The 18,078-nt window shown below is 54.0% G+C and overlaps 9 protein-coding genes and 1 non-coding gene across 10 annotated transcripts; 5 read left to right on the top strand and 5 right to left on the bottom strand.

Moving 5' to 3' along the window:
- Positions 1-99: 99 nt before the first annotated feature.
- Positions 100-645, bottom strand: L226DRAFT_299605 (uncharacterized protein). The gene is made up of 2 exons (XM_067673696.1): positions 423-645; positions 100-346 (listed from the first exon to the last, which is right to left on the bottom strand). Exons 1-2 carry the CDS (start codon positions 601-603, stop codon positions 276-278), a joined length of 252 nt encoding a protein of 83 aa, XP_067539233.1. The 5' UTR covers positions 604-645; the 3' UTR covers positions 100-275.
- Positions 646-1,994: 1,349 nt separating this feature from the next.
- Positions 1,995-3,429, bottom strand: L226DRAFT_610528 (uncharacterized protein). Its single transcript, XM_067686164.1, has 7 exons — positions 3,207-3,429; positions 3,072-3,154; positions 2,804-3,006; positions 2,642-2,747; positions 2,514-2,586; positions 2,359-2,451; positions 1,995-2,315 (listed from the first exon to the last, which is right to left on the bottom strand). Exons 2-7 carry the CDS (start codon positions 3,129-3,131, stop codon positions 2,200-2,202), a joined length of 651 nt encoding a protein of 216 aa, XP_067539232.1. The 5' UTR covers positions 3,132-3,154; positions 3,207-3,429; the 3' UTR covers positions 1,995-2,199.
- A 102-nt stretch (positions 3,430-3,531) lies between these two features.
- L226DRAFT_503286 (uncharacterized protein) lies at positions 3,532-5,073 on the top strand. Its single transcript, XM_067677926.1, has 5 exons — positions 3,532-3,786; positions 3,837-4,121; positions 4,189-4,226; positions 4,283-4,604; positions 4,661-5,073. The coding sequence occupies exons 1-5, from the start codon at positions 3,598-3,600 to the stop codon at positions 4,922-4,924; spliced, it is 1,098 nt and encodes a 365-aa protein (XP_067539231.1). The 5' UTR covers positions 3,532-3,597; the 3' UTR covers positions 4,925-5,073.
- A 39-nt stretch (positions 5,074-5,112) lies between these two features.
- On the top strand, positions 5,113-5,205 carry L226DRAFT_t59. The gene has a single exon. It is a non-coding gene; the product is annotated as a tRNA-Ser (tRNA).
- Positions 5,206-5,799: 594 nt separating this feature from the next.
- Positions 5,800-7,482, top strand: L226DRAFT_299575 (uncharacterized protein). Its single transcript, XM_067673695.1, has 6 exons — positions 5,800-6,361; positions 6,414-6,543; positions 6,603-6,711; positions 6,767-6,817; positions 6,872-7,305; positions 7,360-7,482. Exons 1-5 carry the CDS (start codon positions 6,108-6,110, stop codon positions 7,297-7,299), a joined length of 972 nt encoding a protein of 323 aa, XP_067539230.1. The 5' UTR covers positions 5,800-6,107; the 3' UTR covers positions 7,300-7,305; positions 7,360-7,482.
- Positions 7,483-7,526: 44 nt separating this feature from the next.
- L226DRAFT_481575 (Cl-channel protein) lies at positions 7,527-11,084 on the bottom strand. Its single transcript, XM_067676937.1, has 19 exons — positions 10,944-11,084; positions 10,859-10,884; positions 10,641-10,808; positions 10,312-10,520; positions 10,096-10,248; positions 9,932-10,046; positions 9,787-9,878; positions 9,651-9,728; positions 9,491-9,598; positions 9,221-9,438; positions 9,000-9,173; positions 8,842-8,940; positions 8,709-8,790; positions 8,535-8,658; positions 8,419-8,484; positions 8,254-8,361; positions 8,004-8,200; positions 7,874-7,938; positions 7,527-7,821 (listed from the first exon to the last, which is right to left on the bottom strand). Exons 1-19 carry the CDS (start codon positions 11,015-11,017, stop codon positions 7,611-7,613), a joined length of 2,367 nt encoding a protein of 788 aa, XP_067539229.1. The 5' UTR covers positions 11,018-11,084; the 3' UTR covers positions 7,527-7,610.
- Positions 11,085-11,510: 426 nt separating this feature from the next.
- L226DRAFT_568267 (P-loop containing nucleoside triphosphate hydrolase protein) lies at positions 11,511-12,479 on the bottom strand (the record flags this gene model as incomplete). Its single annotated transcript, XM_067684146.1, has 7 exons — positions 11,511-11,526; positions 11,577-11,636; positions 11,688-11,916; positions 11,985-12,149; positions 12,206-12,290; positions 12,341-12,392; positions 12,439-12,479. 7 exons carry the CDS (start codon positions 12,477-12,479, stop codon positions 11,511-11,513), a joined length of 648 nt encoding a protein of 215 aa, XP_067539228.1.
- A 185-nt stretch (positions 12,480-12,664) lies between these two features.
- On the top strand, positions 12,665-13,614 carry L226DRAFT_447266 (uncharacterized protein; the record flags this gene model as incomplete). The annotated part of the gene is made up of 7 exons (XM_067674909.1): positions 12,665-12,746; positions 12,808-12,919; positions 12,968-13,045; positions 13,094-13,130; positions 13,181-13,259; positions 13,316-13,492; positions 13,550-13,614. Coding segments are annotated over 7 exons (630 nt in total), but the record flags the coding sequence as incomplete, so codon positions are not given.
- L226DRAFT_299393 (uncharacterized protein) lies at positions 13,562-14,324 on the top strand. Its single transcript, XM_067673694.1, has 2 exons — positions 13,562-14,246; positions 14,304-14,324. The coding sequence occupies exon 1, from the start codon at positions 13,708-13,710 to the stop codon at positions 14,137-14,139; it is 432 nt and encodes a 143-aa protein (XP_067539226.1). The 5' UTR covers positions 13,562-13,707; the 3' UTR covers positions 14,140-14,246; positions 14,304-14,324.
- Positions 14,325-14,330: 6 nt separating this feature from the next.
- Positions 14,331-17,345, bottom strand: L226DRAFT_481566 (uncharacterized protein). The gene is made up of 6 exons (XM_067676936.1): positions 17,044-17,345; positions 16,905-16,987; positions 16,799-16,855; positions 16,012-16,743; positions 14,938-15,956; positions 14,331-14,877 (listed from the first exon to the last, which is right to left on the bottom strand). The coding sequence occupies exons 1-6, from the start codon at positions 17,262-17,264 to the stop codon at positions 14,650-14,652; spliced, it is 2,340 nt and encodes a 779-aa protein (XP_067539225.1). The 5' UTR covers positions 17,265-17,345; the 3' UTR covers positions 14,331-14,649.
- Positions 17,346-18,078: the final 733 nt, after the last annotated feature.

The raw sequence follows: 18,078 nt of genomic DNA, 5'->3' as shown, positions 1-18,078 counted from the left end.
GACATCAGTGTCCTGATCTGGTCTATGGGCTCGGAACGGATACGATGGTTAGGCGCCTTGTTGCGCCTTGTTGCAGCAACGGTCAAGCGCGCGCTCCGATTCCGATCTCCAGCCACAACACTCTCCCTCCATGATGCTACATTCACAGCGCTCAGGTCACTTCTGATGGTGAGACGTTCTCCATCCTTGTTCTTTAGGCTTGGACAGCCCGTCGCCAGGGTATGGTAGCATTGTTCTTCATGCAGACCAGCAAAGATTCCGGTCCCGCCTCAGCCTCAGCTGGCACGCAACAGGTCCCAGGGTCTGGCTTCAACTTCAAGGACAACGCAGCTGTAAACCTCGGGAGGTATATATATACGTCCGCTTATGCTGTTTAGATTGTCACTCACATCTTCCTCGCTGGTCGCACATACTTACCTCATCGTCTTTCGCAATTTGAACCATGGTTGATCCCCAGATCGTGATAGGTGACGCTAAGTATAATGCTCTAGTCAAAATGCTAGTCTCCGTGGGCTCGAAGTTCTCTGCCTCTGTCATGGTGCGCAGGGCAGTCGAGAAGGAGCTACAAGTGGCCGCTCTCTTGAGAGAGGATCGCTCGATCATCAAGCCCGAGGACTGGTCCAAGATCAGCGCATTGCGCGATGAGTGAGTCGTAGTCCCACAACCTACTGGTGCAAGAACTGACTCGTATTCATAGAGCTATGATAGAGAAGCTCATAGTATCCGGAACCAGCTGGAAAGACGTCTTCAAACAGCCCATCAAACTCCTCGTCCGTGCGCGTCAGTACCATGCTGCCGTGGAGGAGTGTCTATCCGAGGCTCGGGTGAGTGCCAGTTCATTCGCGGGGTCTTCAGGTCACTAAGTTGAGACGCACAGATTGCCTACGCTCGAGCGGTCCTCGACCCAGCTTTTGTTGAAGCGAACCAACATACCTGCCAGTGGGGCGACCCCCAGTTGGACCAGACGCTTACCTCTCAATCCGAAGAGGGTGCAGGCATCGATATTCCGGATGTTCCGCTAGACGACGGATCTCCTTGTGAGTTCTGCGATATTTTGAGGCTCTCATTACAATGTTTTCAACTAATATTTCCCTGCAAGCATATGACTCTACCATGACAATCGACGATCCATTCACGACCTACTTCGAAAACATCATAGTTCTTGCCGGTGCTGAGGCACAGGTCACTCTGCATTTTGGGGGTACGTTTCGTTCTCATAAGTATATGCGTGTGGTCATGCTCATGGATCTGTGTGGCTGTAGTCGCCGATGTCCCTGTGACCATCAAGCCTGACAAGCATCTCGTTGGTGTACCTGCATCGTATGTCGGGCCCCTTGCCTGTAAGTATCGCATCCTTTTCCTTTGATTCTACGTTGCGTGGCTGACGCGGACTTCGACGCTGCGGCTGCTAGTATCCGGCTACGTAACACTGGTTCCCTGCGGTGAGTAGTTGAATACGCCTTCACGGGTATTTCAGACTAACTCCGAGTCCGCTCTCTCTAAATGCAGACTCCTGTGATGAGCTGAACCAGGGCCCGGGGATTGTCATCGGCAGGTACAGCCAAGGGTACAACCTCGAGTTCTCGGGGATGTCGTGGTGTGTGCCGCCAGACCACCTAGTGAGGGTGGGCGGCGTCGACGAGGAGGCCAGCCTTGAGGTGGCCTATGGCGAAGACTGGGAAGCGATGCCGATGCCCGATGAGGGTGACGAGGGGCTCGAGATGCTTCAGGGTCGGGCTGGCCAACTCAGTCGTTGATGGTTGGTTTAGTACGCACTCGATAACACTTTCCGAGTGTATCCGTTCACAACTCTATGGGGCAGTATTATTCAGAGCAACAATATAATTAGCATTCCAAGGAAATTCTTATATGATCTGTACAGCCGCACTACGGGCCAACATCCTGCAACCCAACATCACATCGATAGCGTGGCGAACAACTCGGTCCTCCATGAAGTCAACAGCACGCAAGAATTGTGTCGCACGCCGGCCCCCCCCCCCAAACAGTCCGACTTGATGGCCCAACCAGATGGAGACTCGACTGAAACGGGACACTGTACGGCATATACACGCCGTAAACGTTGTTACGATCTGATAAATAGTACATACAAGCGTAGACAGCAAACACAGTCACCCAATGACTTGAATGGCACACGAAGGAAAGGCTGGTCGTCGGGACCCCAGCGGGAGCTGCAAGAGACTACTCAGCGACTTCCTCCTGTACGCTCGCAAGCTGCGCCCGCGTAATTGTGACCGTGTTCTCGGGAGTGGGGGAAGGGACTGCGTCCGAAAGCACGAGGCTCACCGGTACTGTACGACAATCAGTGAAGCTCAGTACATAATGGAAACAGGGACTTGCGCGAGGGAGCAACCAATGAAAGAACCTTAGGCTCGAGTATGTCATGTCTCGGTGGTGGAAGATTTATGGTAGTCACCGACGTTACGGAAGTAGCTAGTAGGAAGACGTGCCGATGAGCACGGCGATTGAATCAGTGAGCTACAATGTGCACTCACGCATGCCTGTATCATCTTTGGCTCCAACTGCTATGCAACATGTCTTTCTTGCTAGGAAGGCCTCTGACGAAATCTGTCAGAGGGTAAGTTGTAGTTGTAGATAGAGCCTTATGTAGCTTCAGACTTACGACAATGTTATTCCTACTCCTTCGAGCTCGGCGCTTGTAACGGCGGAGGGCTGACGCGCTGACAGTTTCCGGGTTTTGGCACATCTCTTTCAGGTCGTCCACGACGCTGTCGGTTGAAAATTTAAGCTACTTCGGTACTTCTCTGGAAGGACATATACGAACAATGCGTGATCCTGGCGCAGAGCTTGCGCTGGTCCCTCCCGGAACTCATCACTGCTTTCTTCGGCCTTCTGAAGGATATTCAGTCCTTCGTGCTGGTAAACCCGGCCCTTCTGTGCTTGGTACGCAGGGATCCAGTTCTTGAACGGCCAGACCCAGTAAGGAGCGGGGGACGCAGTCAAGACTCTGTCAACACGAAGAAGTTTCTAGTGACGTAGAGTTTGGATATTAGTAGGGGGATGGGGGGATAATGAGCGGCGAGTTTACGCACCGAAAGGTCTCCAGTCGCGAACAGTGTAGTTGAAGCTCTTGTTTGAGCTGTCTGGGCCATGGTTAGGAAGAAGTCGCCGGGACCTCCAAGTCGAAGGATGAGAAGAGAAAGAGTGAGGAAGTAGCGATTACATACGATATCCGCGATTATGAGGCTTGATCTGAACATCGCAAGGACGTAAAGTTGTCGGCGGGCGTGCCAGTGAGAGTACAATGGCCACGGGAACGATCTCAGGAAGCACAGCCCGTATCCGTGGTTCCCCAGAGAAGACGCTGTAATCCGAGTCCGATCTGGCGATATCATGCGAGGCAACCACAGTCCCACAGGGGACCCACTTGGCCCAGCATCTAGATCCGGTTCAAAGCAAGGTGGTAGACGCGGAGGAGACGTGACGTGGGAGAGACATATTGTTCAACCACGTGTGACGCGTACATAGACGCCCTTCTTTCCCAGGCAACCATGAACATGCACCTCCTCCGCGCTGCAGCCCCCTCCATCCTCTCTCTCAACTTACCTCTCCGTCGCCATGAGCTATGATAGTCCCGCGCCGTTTCCTGGCGGGCTCCGCGGTCTAGAGGTATACTGGCATGAGCGATATGAATGGTTGAACAAAGCAGGGTACCAGCTGAGGCCGAGGTACAGGCCCGACTGGGTGCCTTCATGGCAAGCGTCCAAGAAATCCCGATGGGATGTCGAGGACGGAGTTACTGTCGAGGTGCGTTTTCTCGACATGTGTCGTAATCAACATATTCACCCATCTCGTAGGTCGGGAGGATAATGGACGCTGTTATGACCAAGGACGGGACTATAGTCGTGATCAAACGCATCCAGAAGTCCGTGCATCCTCTCGAGGGCGAAATCGGGCGCTTCCTATCTTCCCCTCCGTTAAACTCGGACCCTCGGAATCACTGCTGCCCTATCCTCGATGTACTCGATGATCCCGAAGACGCAGATGTGCAGCTGATCGTCATGCCGCTCCTGCGGGAATACGACGACCCCAAACTCACCACTGTAGGAGAAGCCATGGAGTTATTCCGCCAATTATTCGAGGTGACTCTCTCCGTCCATGTAAGCGCAAATGTCAACATACCGGCTAATTTCGCATATCCTTCTCCAGTGCTTACAATTCATACATGAGCAACACGTCGCACACCGGTTGGTTTTTCGTGCGTCACCGAGTCCAAGCACCTTGTTGCTGACGTCCGCCTCAGGGATATCTCGAAATTGAACCTGATGATGGATTCCCGGCCGATCCTTCCGGACTCCTTCCACCCGCAGTCGACTGGAATGACACGCGACTTCAAGCATTGGGTGTCTCCGCGCTCACGTACGGTCTACCCCGTCAAGTACTACCTCACGGACTTTGGTCTATCAAGGCGGTACAGTGCCGAAGAGGCCAACCCGCTTGAAATCCCGATCTTTGGTGGTGATAGGTCTGTCCCCGAGTTCCAGGAGGATCGGACGATCCCGCGTAACCCCTTCCATACCGACATATACTACGCGGGAAACTTGGTCAGGCAGTATTTTATGCAGGTACGGTTACGTTTTGATGACCTAGTGCCGCGTTGATAACCTGTATCTCTATGCAGGTCTATACGAATCTGACGTTCTTGGAGCCACTCATCTTCCGCATGGTGCAGGACGAACCGAGTAAGCGCCCGAACATGGACGAGGTTGTGAAGTCTTTCAAGGAAATTCTGTCCAAGCAGTCCGCCCGCCGGCTTCGGGAACGGCTTGTTGAGCGGCAGGATAGTGCAGCGGTGAACTTCTTGAAGGATATGCACCATGTGTGCTTTCGTACAGTGCCGTTCTGGCTGACCCGTCGTTGCCCACTTCCTTCCCCGAAAACGTAGTGAAGCAATGCTTTCCATCGCTTTATGTTTGTTGCCTCGTTTGCGACTATTGCTGCCCCTACTACCGCTCGCGCTGATTGCTCTTTAATGTAGCTGCCGTTGCATCGAGTATCTTCCCATGATCGCAGAGAATGATGAGTATTCAGGCCACAAAGAGGCTGTTAGCCTCATGGCGATATTGCTGCCAAGACACTATGGCCGAGTGGTTAAGGCGACAGATTCGAACTTGTTTGGTTATCTGTTTCGTTCTGCGAGCGCAGGTTCAAATCCTGCTGGTGTCGTTTTGTTGTCGGTTCTCTCTTCTCCATTGAACGATTGGGTAATGTGCCCTAGAAATGACGAGAAGAGGTTCACACCCACCCCCTCACCTCACCATAGCTGTCTGTTTACGGAGGCTTGAAAGTTGTAGCTGAAGTGGCAAACGGAGCTTTCACCTACTCCGGCGAGTTGCAAGTTTCGAGGGGACAACCATATATATTGCACGCCAGAGCTTGTGCTCCAACTTTGCGACGGCACCGTCTGCCTTATACTGCAGCTGGTCTTACACGACATAATCACGCTGCCACGGACGGGACCTGAGCCGACTCCGAGGAGCTCGTCGATACGCACTCAAGACCGCTTCAACCTTGTATCCGCACTGCGATATACCTCCCGTGGACCCTCTTTTCGCAGCAAGGAGTAGTACGCCCAGTGGAAGCTGGAGCGACGAGACAAAAGGTTAGATGGCCGACGGGGACCGCACCTTAATTGTCTTACACGCACGGCCCGCAGGCGCCGGCGGACCCACAAGAACACACAGAGGCCAAACAAGCGCCTTTTCCGACTTGTCAAATCCGGCCCCGCGCCTTGTACTCCGCCATCAGAATGTGGTATCGCAATTGTCCTGCATAACATCCGCAAACTACGGTGTGCTTCTCTACTTAAGGAGCCTTGTCAACTGTTGATGTCTTTTGTTATCGTCGACCACAAGACAACGCGAGCCAACTTCTGGCAACCTGGTTGCCACCCTCGCCTCTGCACAACAATGTCTCCAGCCAGGGGACGGACCACTCGCCCAGGCCCATCAAATGTATGCGATGCTCAGGCATCGTAGCACGAGTTGTATAAAGGACTGCCGATATGGCCGCCGATTCTACAGGATCCTCACGTTCATCTCCCGCCCCCTGCTCAGCTTGTCGACAGCATGAGTAGCTACGGACTCGACCTATCTCCGGCGCAGGCGCCTCTTAATTGCTTCGGCTCTGGTATTATATCCAGGGACGGGCTATCCTCTAGAATCCTTGCTCGACTTAGGCCGCGACACCATAGGAAGACTCTCTATAATGAGCGGCTGCGCAACGGCGATGCCCACATGAACGAGGCTCAGGATGTTTTCCAGAGCTGTCAGCGTTCGCTATCACATGAGAAGCGACGCAGTATTCAAGGACATCTTGACGGGTGAGTTAGTCGTTCCCCTTCCCTCAAATCTCTAGCTCAATGATTACAACAGGCTTCGCATTGAGCGGGACAGGCTGGGAAAATTCTCTGATTTCGCCGGCTCTCAAGGAGCGGAGATGGACGGACTCTCCCGTGCTGAAACATTTCGGACAAACGCGAGTCGGGTCCGTGCGATGGCTGCAGTGAGTCATCTATTTCGCTAAATGTTACGGTCTTGCGCTATTGCTGACGAACCACTTAGCAAGCACGCAAGAACGCACAACACTCTCCCGCCAGCCATCACTCACGCGCACCAAGCGCCAGCGTCCAATCCCATAGAGGGACCAACACTGGCAGCAGACGTACTTCAAGTGAGAACCACCACAGGTCTGCAACAAGGACCCCAGCTTGACCTAGGTTACCGAGCGTCACCCCGTCCACCAACCATGATGTCGACCGGAACACCACGGACACCAAGTAGGTCTCCTTTCCTTATATGTTTATAACGTCGCTGATTTGCATCTTTTCTAGACAGCATGCTAAGCCTGGAGATGCCTCTCGCTCAGTTCTCGCCCGTCAGGATGTCTCCCGTGTCAGGTTACGGCGGCTCTCCTACAGACTCTCTCGCGTATTCCCTTGGCTCGGACGGCTTCCCGCGCCCAAGTCGTCGGGCACCCGACCGTCGCAGCACCATCCAGACGACAACCAACCTCTCGCGGTCATCAGCGTCCCGCCGATCCACCCAGCAGTCCGGGACAGGGACACACTCCAGCCTCGCACGTCAGAGTATGGAGAGCTCCAGGCATCGTTCGGGTTCTGGCAGCTACAACTCGCACTCTCATAGGCCCGCAAGCCACGATGGTCATGGCCCCCGCACGTACACGCGTACTCCGACATCGTTGCAGACATCTTCCGTTCCGCCGGCATACTCTTCGCTCCCTGGAACGCCACGGTACTGAGCTCTGGTGAGTGCGACTGTACCGAAGGCCTGTCTCCTCAATCACTTACACCGTGCGCAGAGCACCCTTATGTATCATTATCCCATCCAGAAGAAAGCTCCTGCTCGCAAGAGGGCGGTTCGAGTTGTATATATACTTGATGACTCTTCGAAAACCCGCAAACCCGCTCAAATTCACGTCTTTGCCTTCCACGACCACTGAATGTTTGTCACGATTCTGTATTGATACTAGACGACTGTGCACGATAGTTGTGATGTATTATTATACGACTGTATATGACTGTACGACATATCAGAAAACCCAATAAATTACTATCTTCGAAGCACCCTCCTGAACCATGAGCGAACGTCGTCTGCGAAGCTGCTTGTCAACATCCTCGCCTCGTCGACTAAGCCATCGAGACGCTGTTCACTCCATGGTGACTGGGGTTCCTGATGCTCCGCCATGGTAAATCGGAGAACGTCCTTCACTGTCACCAGACCGACTAGCGTGCCATGGTTCTCCACCAGGATAACGCGTGGGCTATGGGAGGGATGAATTCGACAGCAAAGAAGGACCTTTATAATGCACTCACCCCATACGCTTGAACAACTGCATGACAATCTCGAGGGGAAGCTGAGGTGACACGGTGAGAGGTGTCTATCAGGGACAGGCCCCAGTCAGCACACTTCGATACGACATAGCATCATGTAGGAAGCATATACCTGGTTCACCCATGGCCACAGCTTGAGTACGTCGGGAGTAGCGGTGGTTTCCATGATCTCCATCGAAATATCCTCGTCTATACCCACAGCAGGTCCTGAAGCGACCCCAGAAAACTCGACTTCCTCATGGTCCTCAGAGTCCGACGCAAAGGAGACGAGCGTATCCGGACGAACATCTTGAACGTGCCTTGCCTTGTCTGAGGAGGGTGATGAGAGGTCGAATGCACAAAACAGAAAAATGTAAACGCACCTAGGACATATCGCAATTCGGTGCGTTCTATGAAGCCCATAAGGATCTGTCGACCATCCGTGGAGATGATAGGGAAGCCTTTGACGTCCGACCTCGTCAATGCCTCCTCTGGAATATCAACGTTATATGAGATTCAAGTCGATCTACTATCCGTGCGACACTTACCGAGCTCCTGAACAGTCAAACCCGATACTGGCAAAGTTTCCAGGTCGGACCTCATGACCCGGGCCACTGCATCGCGGTAAGCTCAATAGCACTGAAAAGTACAGTGAATCACCAACCTGGAACGTTGTACGCATGATCGTCTTTTTCCAGGAAGGGAAACCCGTTGAACCGGATCATTTCATCCGCGATACCAGTCGTACCCAAAAAGTCTCCAACGGCTTTGGTGACCAGAAGGACGATCTAATCTGATGGTTAGCTTGGCGATTCCGTACGACACAGACAAAACATACCATGGTGGGCAAGATGTAGGTCAGCGCGCCGGTGAGTTCAAACATGATGACGACGACCGTGACTGTAAGCCTCATAATCCCACTGAAGAGTGCCTCTATCAGGACAAGTCATTTCAGGGTGTACGTGACATACCTCAATGCTGCAGCTGCACCGAGAAGGGCGTACGTCCCAGGGGTAATACAGGGCACGTCTGGTTGACAAACTGCGAAGATGCCAGAAGTGGGGTACGCTCTGAATGTACTCAAGAGTAAGCATCTTCGCGTGGGGACAACACGTAGAGCCAGGCGCACCGATTGATGGCCTTCACCATGATACCGACCATGCGACCGAACGTAGCACCAATAGCCATGGAAGGAACGAAGATACCTGCAGGCACCTTGCAGCCATAGGATACGACGACCAGGCCAATGCGCAGTATTGTAGCGAGGAAGAGCGAGTTAACCATCGGCCATTGGTACGCAGTCCTGTGATTCGTTAGGTACCAGTGCCAATCACAGATCATAGGACGTACTGGCATAGGTGGTCGTAGTCACTCGCGCCATCGCATTCGCGGAAAAGAATTTCCATGCTCTCTGTCATGTCGATACGCATGAAGTGGTTGAACCATCCAATCATGGCAGTGATTACGGCGAGCGTGACCGCCTCCGCAATCGCATGGTTTCCGAGGTACCGCTTGCGGAAAGCGGCGACCTTGAGATTGAATTTTACGACGAATGCGCCATAGAGACCCTATTCTGCAGGATGAGTTCAATCGAACGGGACAGGCTGAGAAGAGTTTTACCCCGAAGATACCGAGGATGACGAAGAACATGATCTCGAAAAAGTGCCAATCTCTGTCATATGTGACTTGAAACAGTACCAGCTTGCCGCTGCGATATGGATTCATCGCCTGGAGGCCATGGTGAGGTTGAGGGGTTTGACGCAAACTCCGCAGAACTCACGGACAAGGTGACAGTCGCGACCAACGCGCAGAAGAAACTTCGCCACATGGTCTTGATACTGAATACGCTACTCATTTCCTGTGAGACCAGCATGAGTCCTCACTCGACTTGTGAACAAGGCGGATTGGCGACTTACTTCAATGGAGAAGAGAACGCCACCTATGGGAGATCCAAAGGCGACTGCCACCCCAGCGGCACTGGAAGCAGTCAGTATTTCTCGCATTTTCACTATGAGACTGCGGTATTAGGGTGACTCAGAGTGGTGAGAGAGCCGCACGTACCCTGACTCCGGGAGAAGCCTTTGAACAAGCTCGCAATGAGGTTACCTATGCAACACGCGACGTGGACCGATGGACCTTCTTTCCCAACAGAGAGTCCCGAAGCAATGACCAGAGGCTGCACGATATTAGCATCAAGTTGACAGGATATACTTTGTCTGACATACCAGAGTTACGCTCTTGATGAAGAACGTCCAGAATCCCAAGAATCCCTTCATGATGAACCCCGCAATGATGCACTTGATCTCTGATATCCCAGACCCTGCAGCGTACTTGGCCAGGGACCGAACCAGATGCGCAGCGACGAACGAGAACGCCGCCTGTCATATTGGTACCTGACCATCAGCGCGCAGTCGAGTCAGAAAGTACCATGTAACACGTACCGCGAAGAGAACGTAGATAGCCCAACGAGCTGGCATGACTTCACTCCATTGGTGCCATGCCTCGCACGTATCCTCGTCACCGCCCTCAATCTCCCAACAGCAGAACTGCTGGTTCAGCCACCATCCGTCCGAACAGTACCCCATCTTGATATCCGACAGCCATTCCGTCGCAATGGATATGAGCGCTGCATTCACTCCGATGGCAATGCCTAGGCGAAGGAATGCCTCAGTATCTGAGCTGACCCGACGGATGCACGACCGCAGGGACGAAATGAAGTGGGTGGACAAGGGAAGGGGCATGCGCGTGTTCGGAACCTACAAGTACTCACCGACAAGACTGACGACGAACCAGCTCTGTCCCGCGTGCGCGATGCTGCAAAGACGCGACCATATCCAAGCAAGACTGACTTCTCCGCGAGGTCCGCGATATGGGACATTCGCCTTCCGTGCGGCCCGTAACCGTCTATTCCGTTCGATGATCGAGTCCTGTATCCAATCTTGCGCGCGTCAAGTCTACGGCGAGGTACATTGAGGTGCGATGCCTCACCTATTGTGGTGAAGTCTTCGTAACGGCTGTGCGGCCATCAGTAAGACATGTGTATTTGCAGGGGTCGTCACGGAATGCTACGTACTGGAGCTGTTCGAATTCCTCGTATCCGCCATGATGCCTCGTATCATGGTATTGCGTGAGGCGTTCACGAGACATGAAGACGCGTCGACAGCATGTATCACGAGGATACAGGTCAATCAAGAAGAGGAGGACGCGACGGTCGAGGACCAAGTTACACAACTGCCAAGCGCCAATACGCGTCCGATCCTCGACCGCAGCTCCGAAGAAATCGGAACTTTGTAGGCAGTCGAGCAAGTCGAGCAAGTTGCAACTACGTATATGTTTCTAAGATCCTGAAGTACTGTGAATGGCATAGCTAGTCGAGCTGGTATACAAGTCTATACACCCAAAATGCATGTATGTCCGCCGTGGCCGACGATCCAGGTCAGGTCACTGCGAAGTGGACGCGGCGACTATCTCCATGACAGTCTGCCAACCGTGGTCCCAGGTATGCCAACCCAACTGCACTGCCTGGCATGAGACGTCTCATAGACAGGATGGACATGAGGGGTCCGTCCAGCACCCTTTGCCTTGAAGCAACGAGCTTGCCGGCCTTCCCCTTCGGCGTGGTCGAGAACATATGTACCATCTAGGCCTGCTCGTCTCTATGTCACAAGTCAATGAAACGCACATAGAGCAAGTCTTGTCCACTTACCGCCGCCGACTGTTCTGCACACGTATGAATAACCAGTCTACGACTGCACGGACCCCAGTGCTGTCGGTTGGTCAGACGAATATACTGTAGGCAGTTGCCAAAATCGCGCACCCTTCGAGCGCCGAGATGCCCATGACATCCAAGCTAGCGATGCGCTCGGCACGATGCTGGACATCCAAATCCTCCCCATAGCTGCGCCTCGCGCTTTCGAGCTTCCGCCTGTGCCACTCTTCATAGTCGTTGCGAATCTCTTCTACGGAGAGACTTTGAGGGCTATCTTGTTTATTTGCGAGCAGCAGAAGGGGCACGCCCAGGATCTGTGGTGCAGAAAGTACGGAGTCTTACGGTCCTTGCTCAGCATCAGCAACAGTGAGAAGAACATACCGAACCCAACTTCTGTATACTCACCGAACACTTCCCAGCCTTCGCTCAGCCGTTCGCGGTCGTCCGCGTCGATCACAAACACCACCGCATGGCAGTCGTCGTAGTATCGGTGCCAGATAGAGCGTATACCGCGCTGTCCTCCAAGGTCCCAGAACTTAAGAATTGTCGAGGGCAACGTAATCTTCCCCACTGTCCAAAGCGAGACAACGTTGAGGTGCGTAAACGTAGTTCGGATAACAACTTACTATTCTGGCCGACTGTGGGCGCAATCTTGTCCGGTGAGAGTCCAGGTATGTCGGTGTACAGCGTCTTAATCTTCTCGAGCAATGTCTGGAGAGAGTTGCAACTTCCGCAACAGCGAGAAGAATCAAGGGACTCACCGTCTTGCCCGCACCATCCAGTCCGATTATGATGACCGAGAACTCTTCCTTCCTAAAGAATGAGCGATACTTGCAACCATCTTGTGTTTTATGCATACCTCGTCAGATACTCGTGCAAACCCTTGAGTAGATGGTACATGGCAGCGTTGGAACGAGGCCAGGATACAAAGAGGAGGGTATATCTGGTTGTGGCGTGAAGAGTGAATCGGAAGCGCCCATGATGAGTCTCATGAGCGCTCAAGTCCAAATAGAGCCAAATCCTGCGCGCGGCGAGCTTGTCGTCGCGTCCGACGTCGAGCAGCACATCCACCGCGCCCTTCCACGATGGGCTTGTATTCGTCCTACTACTCCTATGGATTCACCACTTTTCTTGCTCTAGTCGTCGCGCTATATCTTCTGTTCACCGGTTCGTCACATCTGGTTTAGGACTCAGCAGGCCTGCGGTGACGTTGACTGGTATGCTTCAGGTTCCGGAGAGGCATTCAATGTCGGGCAGTTCCTTGAGGAGACGAGCCCGTATGCATGGGCTTCGACAGGTATTGGCCTTTGCCTAGGGTTGAGTGTGCTGGGTGCGGGATGGTATGTATGCTCATCATGTCCGAGACACTGTGAACCCAACTTTTGCAGGGGTATCTTCATCACCGGTGCCTCAATACTGGGTGGAGGCGTGAGGGCGCCGCGTATTAGGACCAAGAACCTCATTAGGTGTGTTGTCCGTCCCCTCAGGTCAAGTGCATAACTTAGTTGCTGCAGCATCATCTTCTGTGAGGTCGTGGCCATCTACGGTGTCGTGAGTCTATGCGCGCATACTGCCAAGTCTTGCTCTCATGGGCCTTCCAGATCATTGGCATCGTCTACTCCTCTCGCGTTTCGGCCGTGCCGGATACTCTGCTATATACACGCGAGAACTACTTCACAGGTGCGTACGAAGCTCCTGAATAACCTATGCCTATCCCAACTTAACTATGCTTTCAGGATATGCGTTGTTCTGGGGAGGCCTGACCGTTGGCGCGTGTAATCTCCTATGTGGTATCTCTGTGGGCATTGCAGGCTCCACAGCTGCCCTCGCAGATGCTGCCGACCCCGACCTGTTCGTGAAGATCCTCATCGTGGAGGTCTTCGGCAGTATCATGGGCCTATTCGGTCTTATTGGTATGTGTATCATGCTCTATCCCCCAGCGTGGCATGCTGATGAACTCGCCTTCTCAGTCGGGCTGCTCATGATCAGTCAAGCCTCCGAAATCACCCCCGCCGCATCTGCCGCAATTGCATCACCCTATGTATACTGAGCCAAGTAGTCGCTATCTACTACGAGTGTCAATAATACCCGATGGACGTTGATTCGAAGGACTAAACTGTCGCGGGTTATGTGTGTCAAGTTGTCTCGTAATATCAACACTGAAGATACCCGTCCCTGCCAGCTATACGTCATGGTGCTGCCCATGTCGGCCTTTGAGCTCGCACGACCTTACCAACCCCACCAACCTCGAAGCAGTGCAAAGTATACCAAAATTCGCCACGTTCCCTTCTCATCACCATCGCCTGTAGCCTGCGATGTCGACGTTTTAGAGCTATGCTCCATGCATGCTCCCGGGAGGCGCATACGAGCTGAAAGCTCTCATTCGTGCAGTTGTGAGTGGTCGATCCCCTTGAAGTCTCAGAATCGCGACGCCCCGGTATACAGGACCTTGCTGGTGTGGAGAGCAAGACTTTTTTTTCCCATTGTGTCGTGCCTGTATGGGCTAGGGGTTGCAAGGCTGATTGCGCAATCTAATGTGCTGGATGTTGTGCCCGCATGAGCAGGATCCAGCGTGGTCCTCAGCAAATGAAGTACACTCAGTTCATGAAGACAAGCCGACCATGCTCCCCAGTCTCTGCGACTAAACACACTTGTATTGGTATGCCGGTACGTATCGAGTATATGCTGCGGAATCTTCCCGGTGCATTCTGACCAAATACGCAGACATACGAGTACAGTTCAACACGCCGACGTGACAACAGATTTGTGTTTCACCCCGGTACCCCGGAGACAGTCCCCCCTTCTGCACGGATCGTTGTCGAGCTTGACACCACACAACACTAGAATGTTTTCCAGAAGCCAATAAGTACTTGTTAGATATGCTGCAACGACAGTGAGTGCAAATATATGGTAGTATCGATATAATAGTCAACTATGGGAAGAAGTCCGTGATGAAGGAAAGGATGCGAGAAAAATGAAGAGAAACGAACAAGCCCGTCAGCCCTTAGGCGCTGTGCAAGAAGGAACCCATACGGACATAGAGAAAAAGTCTGGACGCGTAGACTGCACCTCACTCCTTGTCCGCGTACGGGTCGGAGTAGCGGGACTGGCCACCCTCTGCGCCGTAGAGCGGTGCCTTGGGCTCGCTCGACTCGACATCGTGAATCGTACGGTACGCAGAAGGACGCGGGCCGTTGTCCTTCTTCTTGCGGCCGACAATGCAGGCGATGATGGCGCCGACGATGCCGACGCCGAGTACGGATGCGAGGACAATGATGATGATCTCGTAGAGGTGAGCCTGTAGTCATCAGCAGTCAGCACAGCGTGCGCATGCAGGAGAGGCTCAGAGATGCAATACCTTGCTCTTCCAGTCCGAACCACTGTTGTCATCGCCCTCCTCAGCGAGGTTGCCCGCGACCTTTGCAGGAGCGGTGTACGAGCTGTACTTGTCGTCGTAGGTAGCGGAAGAATAGCCGTGATCGTAGGGAGCCGAAGAGTAGTACGTCGCGGACGGCTTCGATTCGTAGTACGTAGGCGACGACTTGTACTCCCAGTTCGACGATGATGGCTTGTAGTCGTAGTAAGTGGAGGAGGACTTGTACTCCCAGCTCGTCGTGGTCGGCTTGTAATCCTCGTGCGTCGACGTGGAGTACTTGTACTTGTCATCGTAACTGCTTGAGTACTTGTATTTGTCGTCGCTGGTGTACGAGCTGTAGGGGGGCTGGTGGTACGGCGGAACCGAGGAAGTCTCGTACTTCGGAGGCGAGCTGTACGGAGGCTGGTGGTACGGCGGAACGGACGACGTCTCGTACTTGTACGACGAGCTGTAGCTGTACGGCGGCGGCTGGTGATACGAAGACGTCTCGTACTTGGGAGGCGCGCTGTACGACGGCGTGTAGTACTTCGTGTCGTAGTCGTGCGAGGACGAGTAGGTGTAATGAGTCTCGTAAGACTTGTCGCCGTTGCTGTAGCTGCTGTAGCCGCCGTTGTGAGGGGGGTACGTCGGCTGCGAGTAGTACGAGCTCGAGCTCGTGGTGTGGTAATACGTCGTTGGGCTGTACGAAGGCTCCTCGAACTTGGGTGAGTAGTCGATCGAACTGTAGTAGGTGTTCGAGGGCTTAGTCTGGGTCGTGTACGTAGGCTTGTAGGCGTAGCTTTGGGAAGAGCTGTACGCGTAGCCGCTGCCCTGGCTCGTGTAGCCCTTCTCGCCGCCGCCATACGTCGTCGAGTACGTGGGCTTCCAGGTCGTGTATGGATACGAGGGAGTAGTGTAGCCCTTCTCCCAGCTGCCCTGCTTGGGAGATGGAAGCGGGAGCAGCTTGTAGTAGGGCTTGTTGTTGTCGTGGTTCAAACCAGCACGGTAGTAGAACGACGAAACTGCAACGAGGCGGTCAGCGCCACATCAGCTGGGACGCGGACTAGTGATACTCACGAAACTGGAAGCCGAAGATGATGTCGAACTCGGGAACGGCAGAGACCGCCTGGCCCTTCGTGAAGATCGAGCCAATGCACTGGTCGCCCCACGGGTTGGGCGCGATGAGTGCCTCCTCGATGAGGATGTACTTGTGCCCATCGATGGCGAACTCGAAGGTGATCTTGGCGTCACAGGGGATCTGGTAGTAACCGTACGTGGACTGGGGGTAGTACTTCGCGCCCTGGAGACCACCGTAGATAGCCTTGACGATCTCGTCGGGGAAGGTGGACCAACGCTCGGTGATGTGGATGTCGACGACCGTCTTGCCAGATGGGGTCTTGGGCACCTCCGAGTTCCAGGTGTACTGCTTGCCCCCGACCCAGAAGCAGTTGTCGAGGTAGAAGTAACCGCTGTCCTGGAGGTAGATGTACGGCTGGTTGGAGATGCCGTCGAGGGGAGGGAGGCCGTACTGGCTGGCCTGGCTCGACGAGATACCGAGGAGGTCAGTCCAGGAGAGGGTCTTGCCGACAACGATGACACCGGCGAAGTCGATGTCCGTGGACTTGGCGTCCATCCAGTCGTAGGCGATCATCATGTCGTAGTACCACTTAGAGTAGTCCTTGGGCCACTTATACGACCAGTAGCTGTAGTAAGGGTTGTTCGGCTTGTTGATGTCGATACCGATGTACGCAGTGCCGACGCCGGACACTCCGATCTTAGGCATGTTGCTGGGCCATGAGGTGGCGTGAACTGGACGAGTCGTTAGAATCATGAGGTGAGGAGCACGGTTGATCCGCCAACTTACAATACTCAAGGTCGATCTCCACGTCGAAAAGGCCTATCTCCGTGCGTCCATCTTGGACTATACAGAGGTTAGCGTACATGGTCAAGGTGTCACACTTGAGACTCACCTTGGACAGACACCTCGTCGATAGTGATCGAGTGTGTGGAACCACTAGAGGAGTACTTGTCACCATAGGTAGCAAGGCCAGACCTACAATGTTGTCAGCATGCTGCACCAAGCGAAGCTAGCCTCGCGAGAACACTCACCACTTGTTGTCGAGGCAGGCCGCATACGACTCCCCGCCAACTGAGATGGCCCAGTAGAGGCTGGACTTCTTCGAGTCGAGGTAGATTAGGTTGTCATAGTAGTCTTGGAACGAACGCTGGGCGAGGGCGGACGGGCTCGTCGTCGGAAGAGAAAAGACCGAAGAACACAAGGAAGCAGCAACAACCAAGAGCGCACGGAGTGCGCCGAAAGAGGAAGGCATGTCTTGAATGCGAGAACGAGAGAGGGGTGCAGACGAGACTGGGGAGCAGCTCCCTCGCTAGGCCTCGATTATATAGTAGCATGACCCCCCCCCCCCTGCTCGTCTGCCCATACGCCCCTTTGCGCGGCGGGCCTTCGTGCTTCGTACTGTGAGCGCTGCCTGCAAGCTGAGCTGGCTTGGACGAGCATCAAACATGATCCTGGATGCAGTGTGAGCGCAGGGCGCCTTCGGTACTCTCGGTCGCCGCTCGTGCAGACCGAGGCTTGCCATCACCGCCGTTGGGCGGTGGTACTACCCCGGGATTGGAAGGATTGCTGGAAGGAGCCTCCGAATTTGACTGTGCTCCAACGCTGTTTCAATGATGAGCGCAATGGAACGCGTGAAGGCTGACTTGCGTACTTGACATTTGCCTCGTTTGCACGGAGGACCGACACCCCAGAACGGTACCGAATGGCATCGAGAAACGTTCTAAGAACCGTCGAACCTAGCCTGTGTGCAGAATGAGGGCCGAATGCCGACCGGTATCGGGAAGTAGCCATGAGCGGCCATGATTCTGGTCACTGACCTGCTCGGAACGACCGCATCCCGTACGCCCAAAACTTGCAATCTTCGCGAATCTCCACAGCAACGCAATCGGCGGCGGCGAGCACTCTCCTACATAGAAGCGCTGGCGGGGCTGCATTCTGCTTGAGCGCGGCGCCGTTGCCGTCAGAACCAGCGTCCGAAACCCCAGGAGATATCCGCAACCAACCGTGAGCCGGGAACGCAGACAATTGTCGTCGAGGTCCGCATTTTCAGGGCTCCCCGTCTCGCT

Source organism: Lentinus tigrinus (genome assembly GCF_003813185.1).
Source record: "Lentinus tigrinus ALCF2SS1-7 unplaced genomic scaffold L226scaffold_5, whole genome shotgun sequence".
NCBI lineage: Eukaryota > Fungi > Basidiomycota > Agaricomycetes > Polyporales > Polyporaceae > Lentinus > Lentinus tigrinus.
The sequence above is the reverse complement of the archived record's forward strand: the minus strand, read 5'-3'. Positions and strand labels throughout refer to the sequence as shown.

What these genes read in the sequence shown, in the direction of transcription:
- L226DRAFT_481566 (XM_067676936.1), bottom strand. Translation starts at nt 17,264, where the DNA reads ATGCCTTCCTCTTTCGGCGCACTCCGTGCGCTCTTGGTTGTTGCTGCT. An exon ending in CATCTTCGGCTTCCAGTTTC is followed by an intron (nt 15,957 to 16,011) that starts GTGAGTATCACT and finishes GCCTCGTTGCAG; the next exon opens with TTTCGTCGTTCTACTACCGT. An exon ending in GTTCGGACTGGAAGAGCAAG is followed by an intron (nt 14,878 to 14,937) that starts GTATTGCATCTC and finishes TGATGACTACAG; the next exon opens with GCTCACCTCTACGAGATCAT.
- L226DRAFT_503286 (XM_067677926.1), top strand. Translation starts at nt 3,598, where the DNA reads ATGAGCTATGATAGTCCCGCGCCGTTTCCTGGCGGGCTCCGCGGTCTA. An exon ending in GAGCAACACGTCGCACACCG is followed by an intron (nt 4,227 to 4,282) that starts GTTGGTTTTTCG and finishes CGTCCGCCTCAG; the next exon opens with GGATATCTCGAAATTGAACC. An exon ending in TCAGGCAGTATTTTATGCAG is followed by an intron (nt 4,605 to 4,660) that starts GTACGGTTACGT and finishes ATCTCTATGCAG; the next exon opens with GTCTATACGAATCTGACGTT.
- L226DRAFT_481575 (XM_067676937.1), bottom strand. Translation starts at nt 11,017, where the DNA reads ATGTCTCGTGAACGCCTCACGCAATACCATGATACGAGGCATCATGGC. An exon ending in GTTCGTCGTCAGTCTTGTCG is followed by an intron (nt 10,521 to 10,640) that starts GTGAGTACTTGT and finishes TCCTTCGCCTAG; the next exon opens with GCATTGCCATCGGAGTGAAT. An exon ending in CCTACATCTTGCCCACCATG is followed by an intron (nt 8,659 to 8,708) that starts GTATGTTTTGTC and finishes CCATCAGATTAG; the next exon opens with ATCGTCCTTCTGGTCACCAA.
- L226DRAFT_299393 (XM_067673694.1), top strand. Translation starts at nt 13,708, where the DNA reads ATGTGTGTCAAGTTGTCTCGTAATATCAACACTGAAGATACCCGTCCC.
- L226DRAFT_610528 (XM_067686164.1), bottom strand. Translation starts at nt 3,131, where the DNA reads ATGGCCCAGACAGCTCAAACAAGAGCTTCAACTACACTGTTCGCGACT. An exon ending in TCGCGACTGGAGACCTTTCG is followed by an intron (nt 3,007 to 3,071) that starts GTGCGTAAACTC and finishes CTACGTCACTAG; the next exon opens with AAACTTCTTCGTGTTGACAG. An exon ending in CAAAGATGATACAGGCATGC is followed by an intron (nt 2,452 to 2,513) that starts GTGAGTGCACAT and finishes TCTTCCTACTAG; the next exon opens with CTACTTCCGTAACGTCGGTG.
- L226DRAFT_299605 (XM_067673696.1), bottom strand. Translation starts at nt 603, where the DNA reads ATGATCGAGCGATCCTCTCTCAAGAGAGCGGCCACTTGTAGCTCCTTC. An exon ending in GGTTCAAATTGCGAAAGACG is followed by an intron (nt 347 to 422) that starts ATGAGGTAAGTA and finishes GTATATATATAC; the next exon opens with CTCCCGAGGTTTACAGCTGC.
- L226DRAFT_299575 (XM_067673695.1), top strand. Translation starts at nt 6,108, where the DNA reads ATGAGTAGCTACGGACTCGACCTATCTCCGGCGCAGGCGCCTCTTAAT. An exon ending in ATTCAAGGACATCTTGACGG is followed by an intron (nt 6,362 to 6,413) that starts GTGAGTTAGTCG and finishes TGATTACAACAG; the next exon opens with GCTTCGCATTGAGCGGGACA. An exon ending in GGGTCCGTGCGATGGCTGCA is followed by an intron (nt 6,544 to 6,602) that starts GTGAGTCATCTA and finishes CGAACCACTTAG; the next exon opens with CAAGCACGCAAGAACGCACA.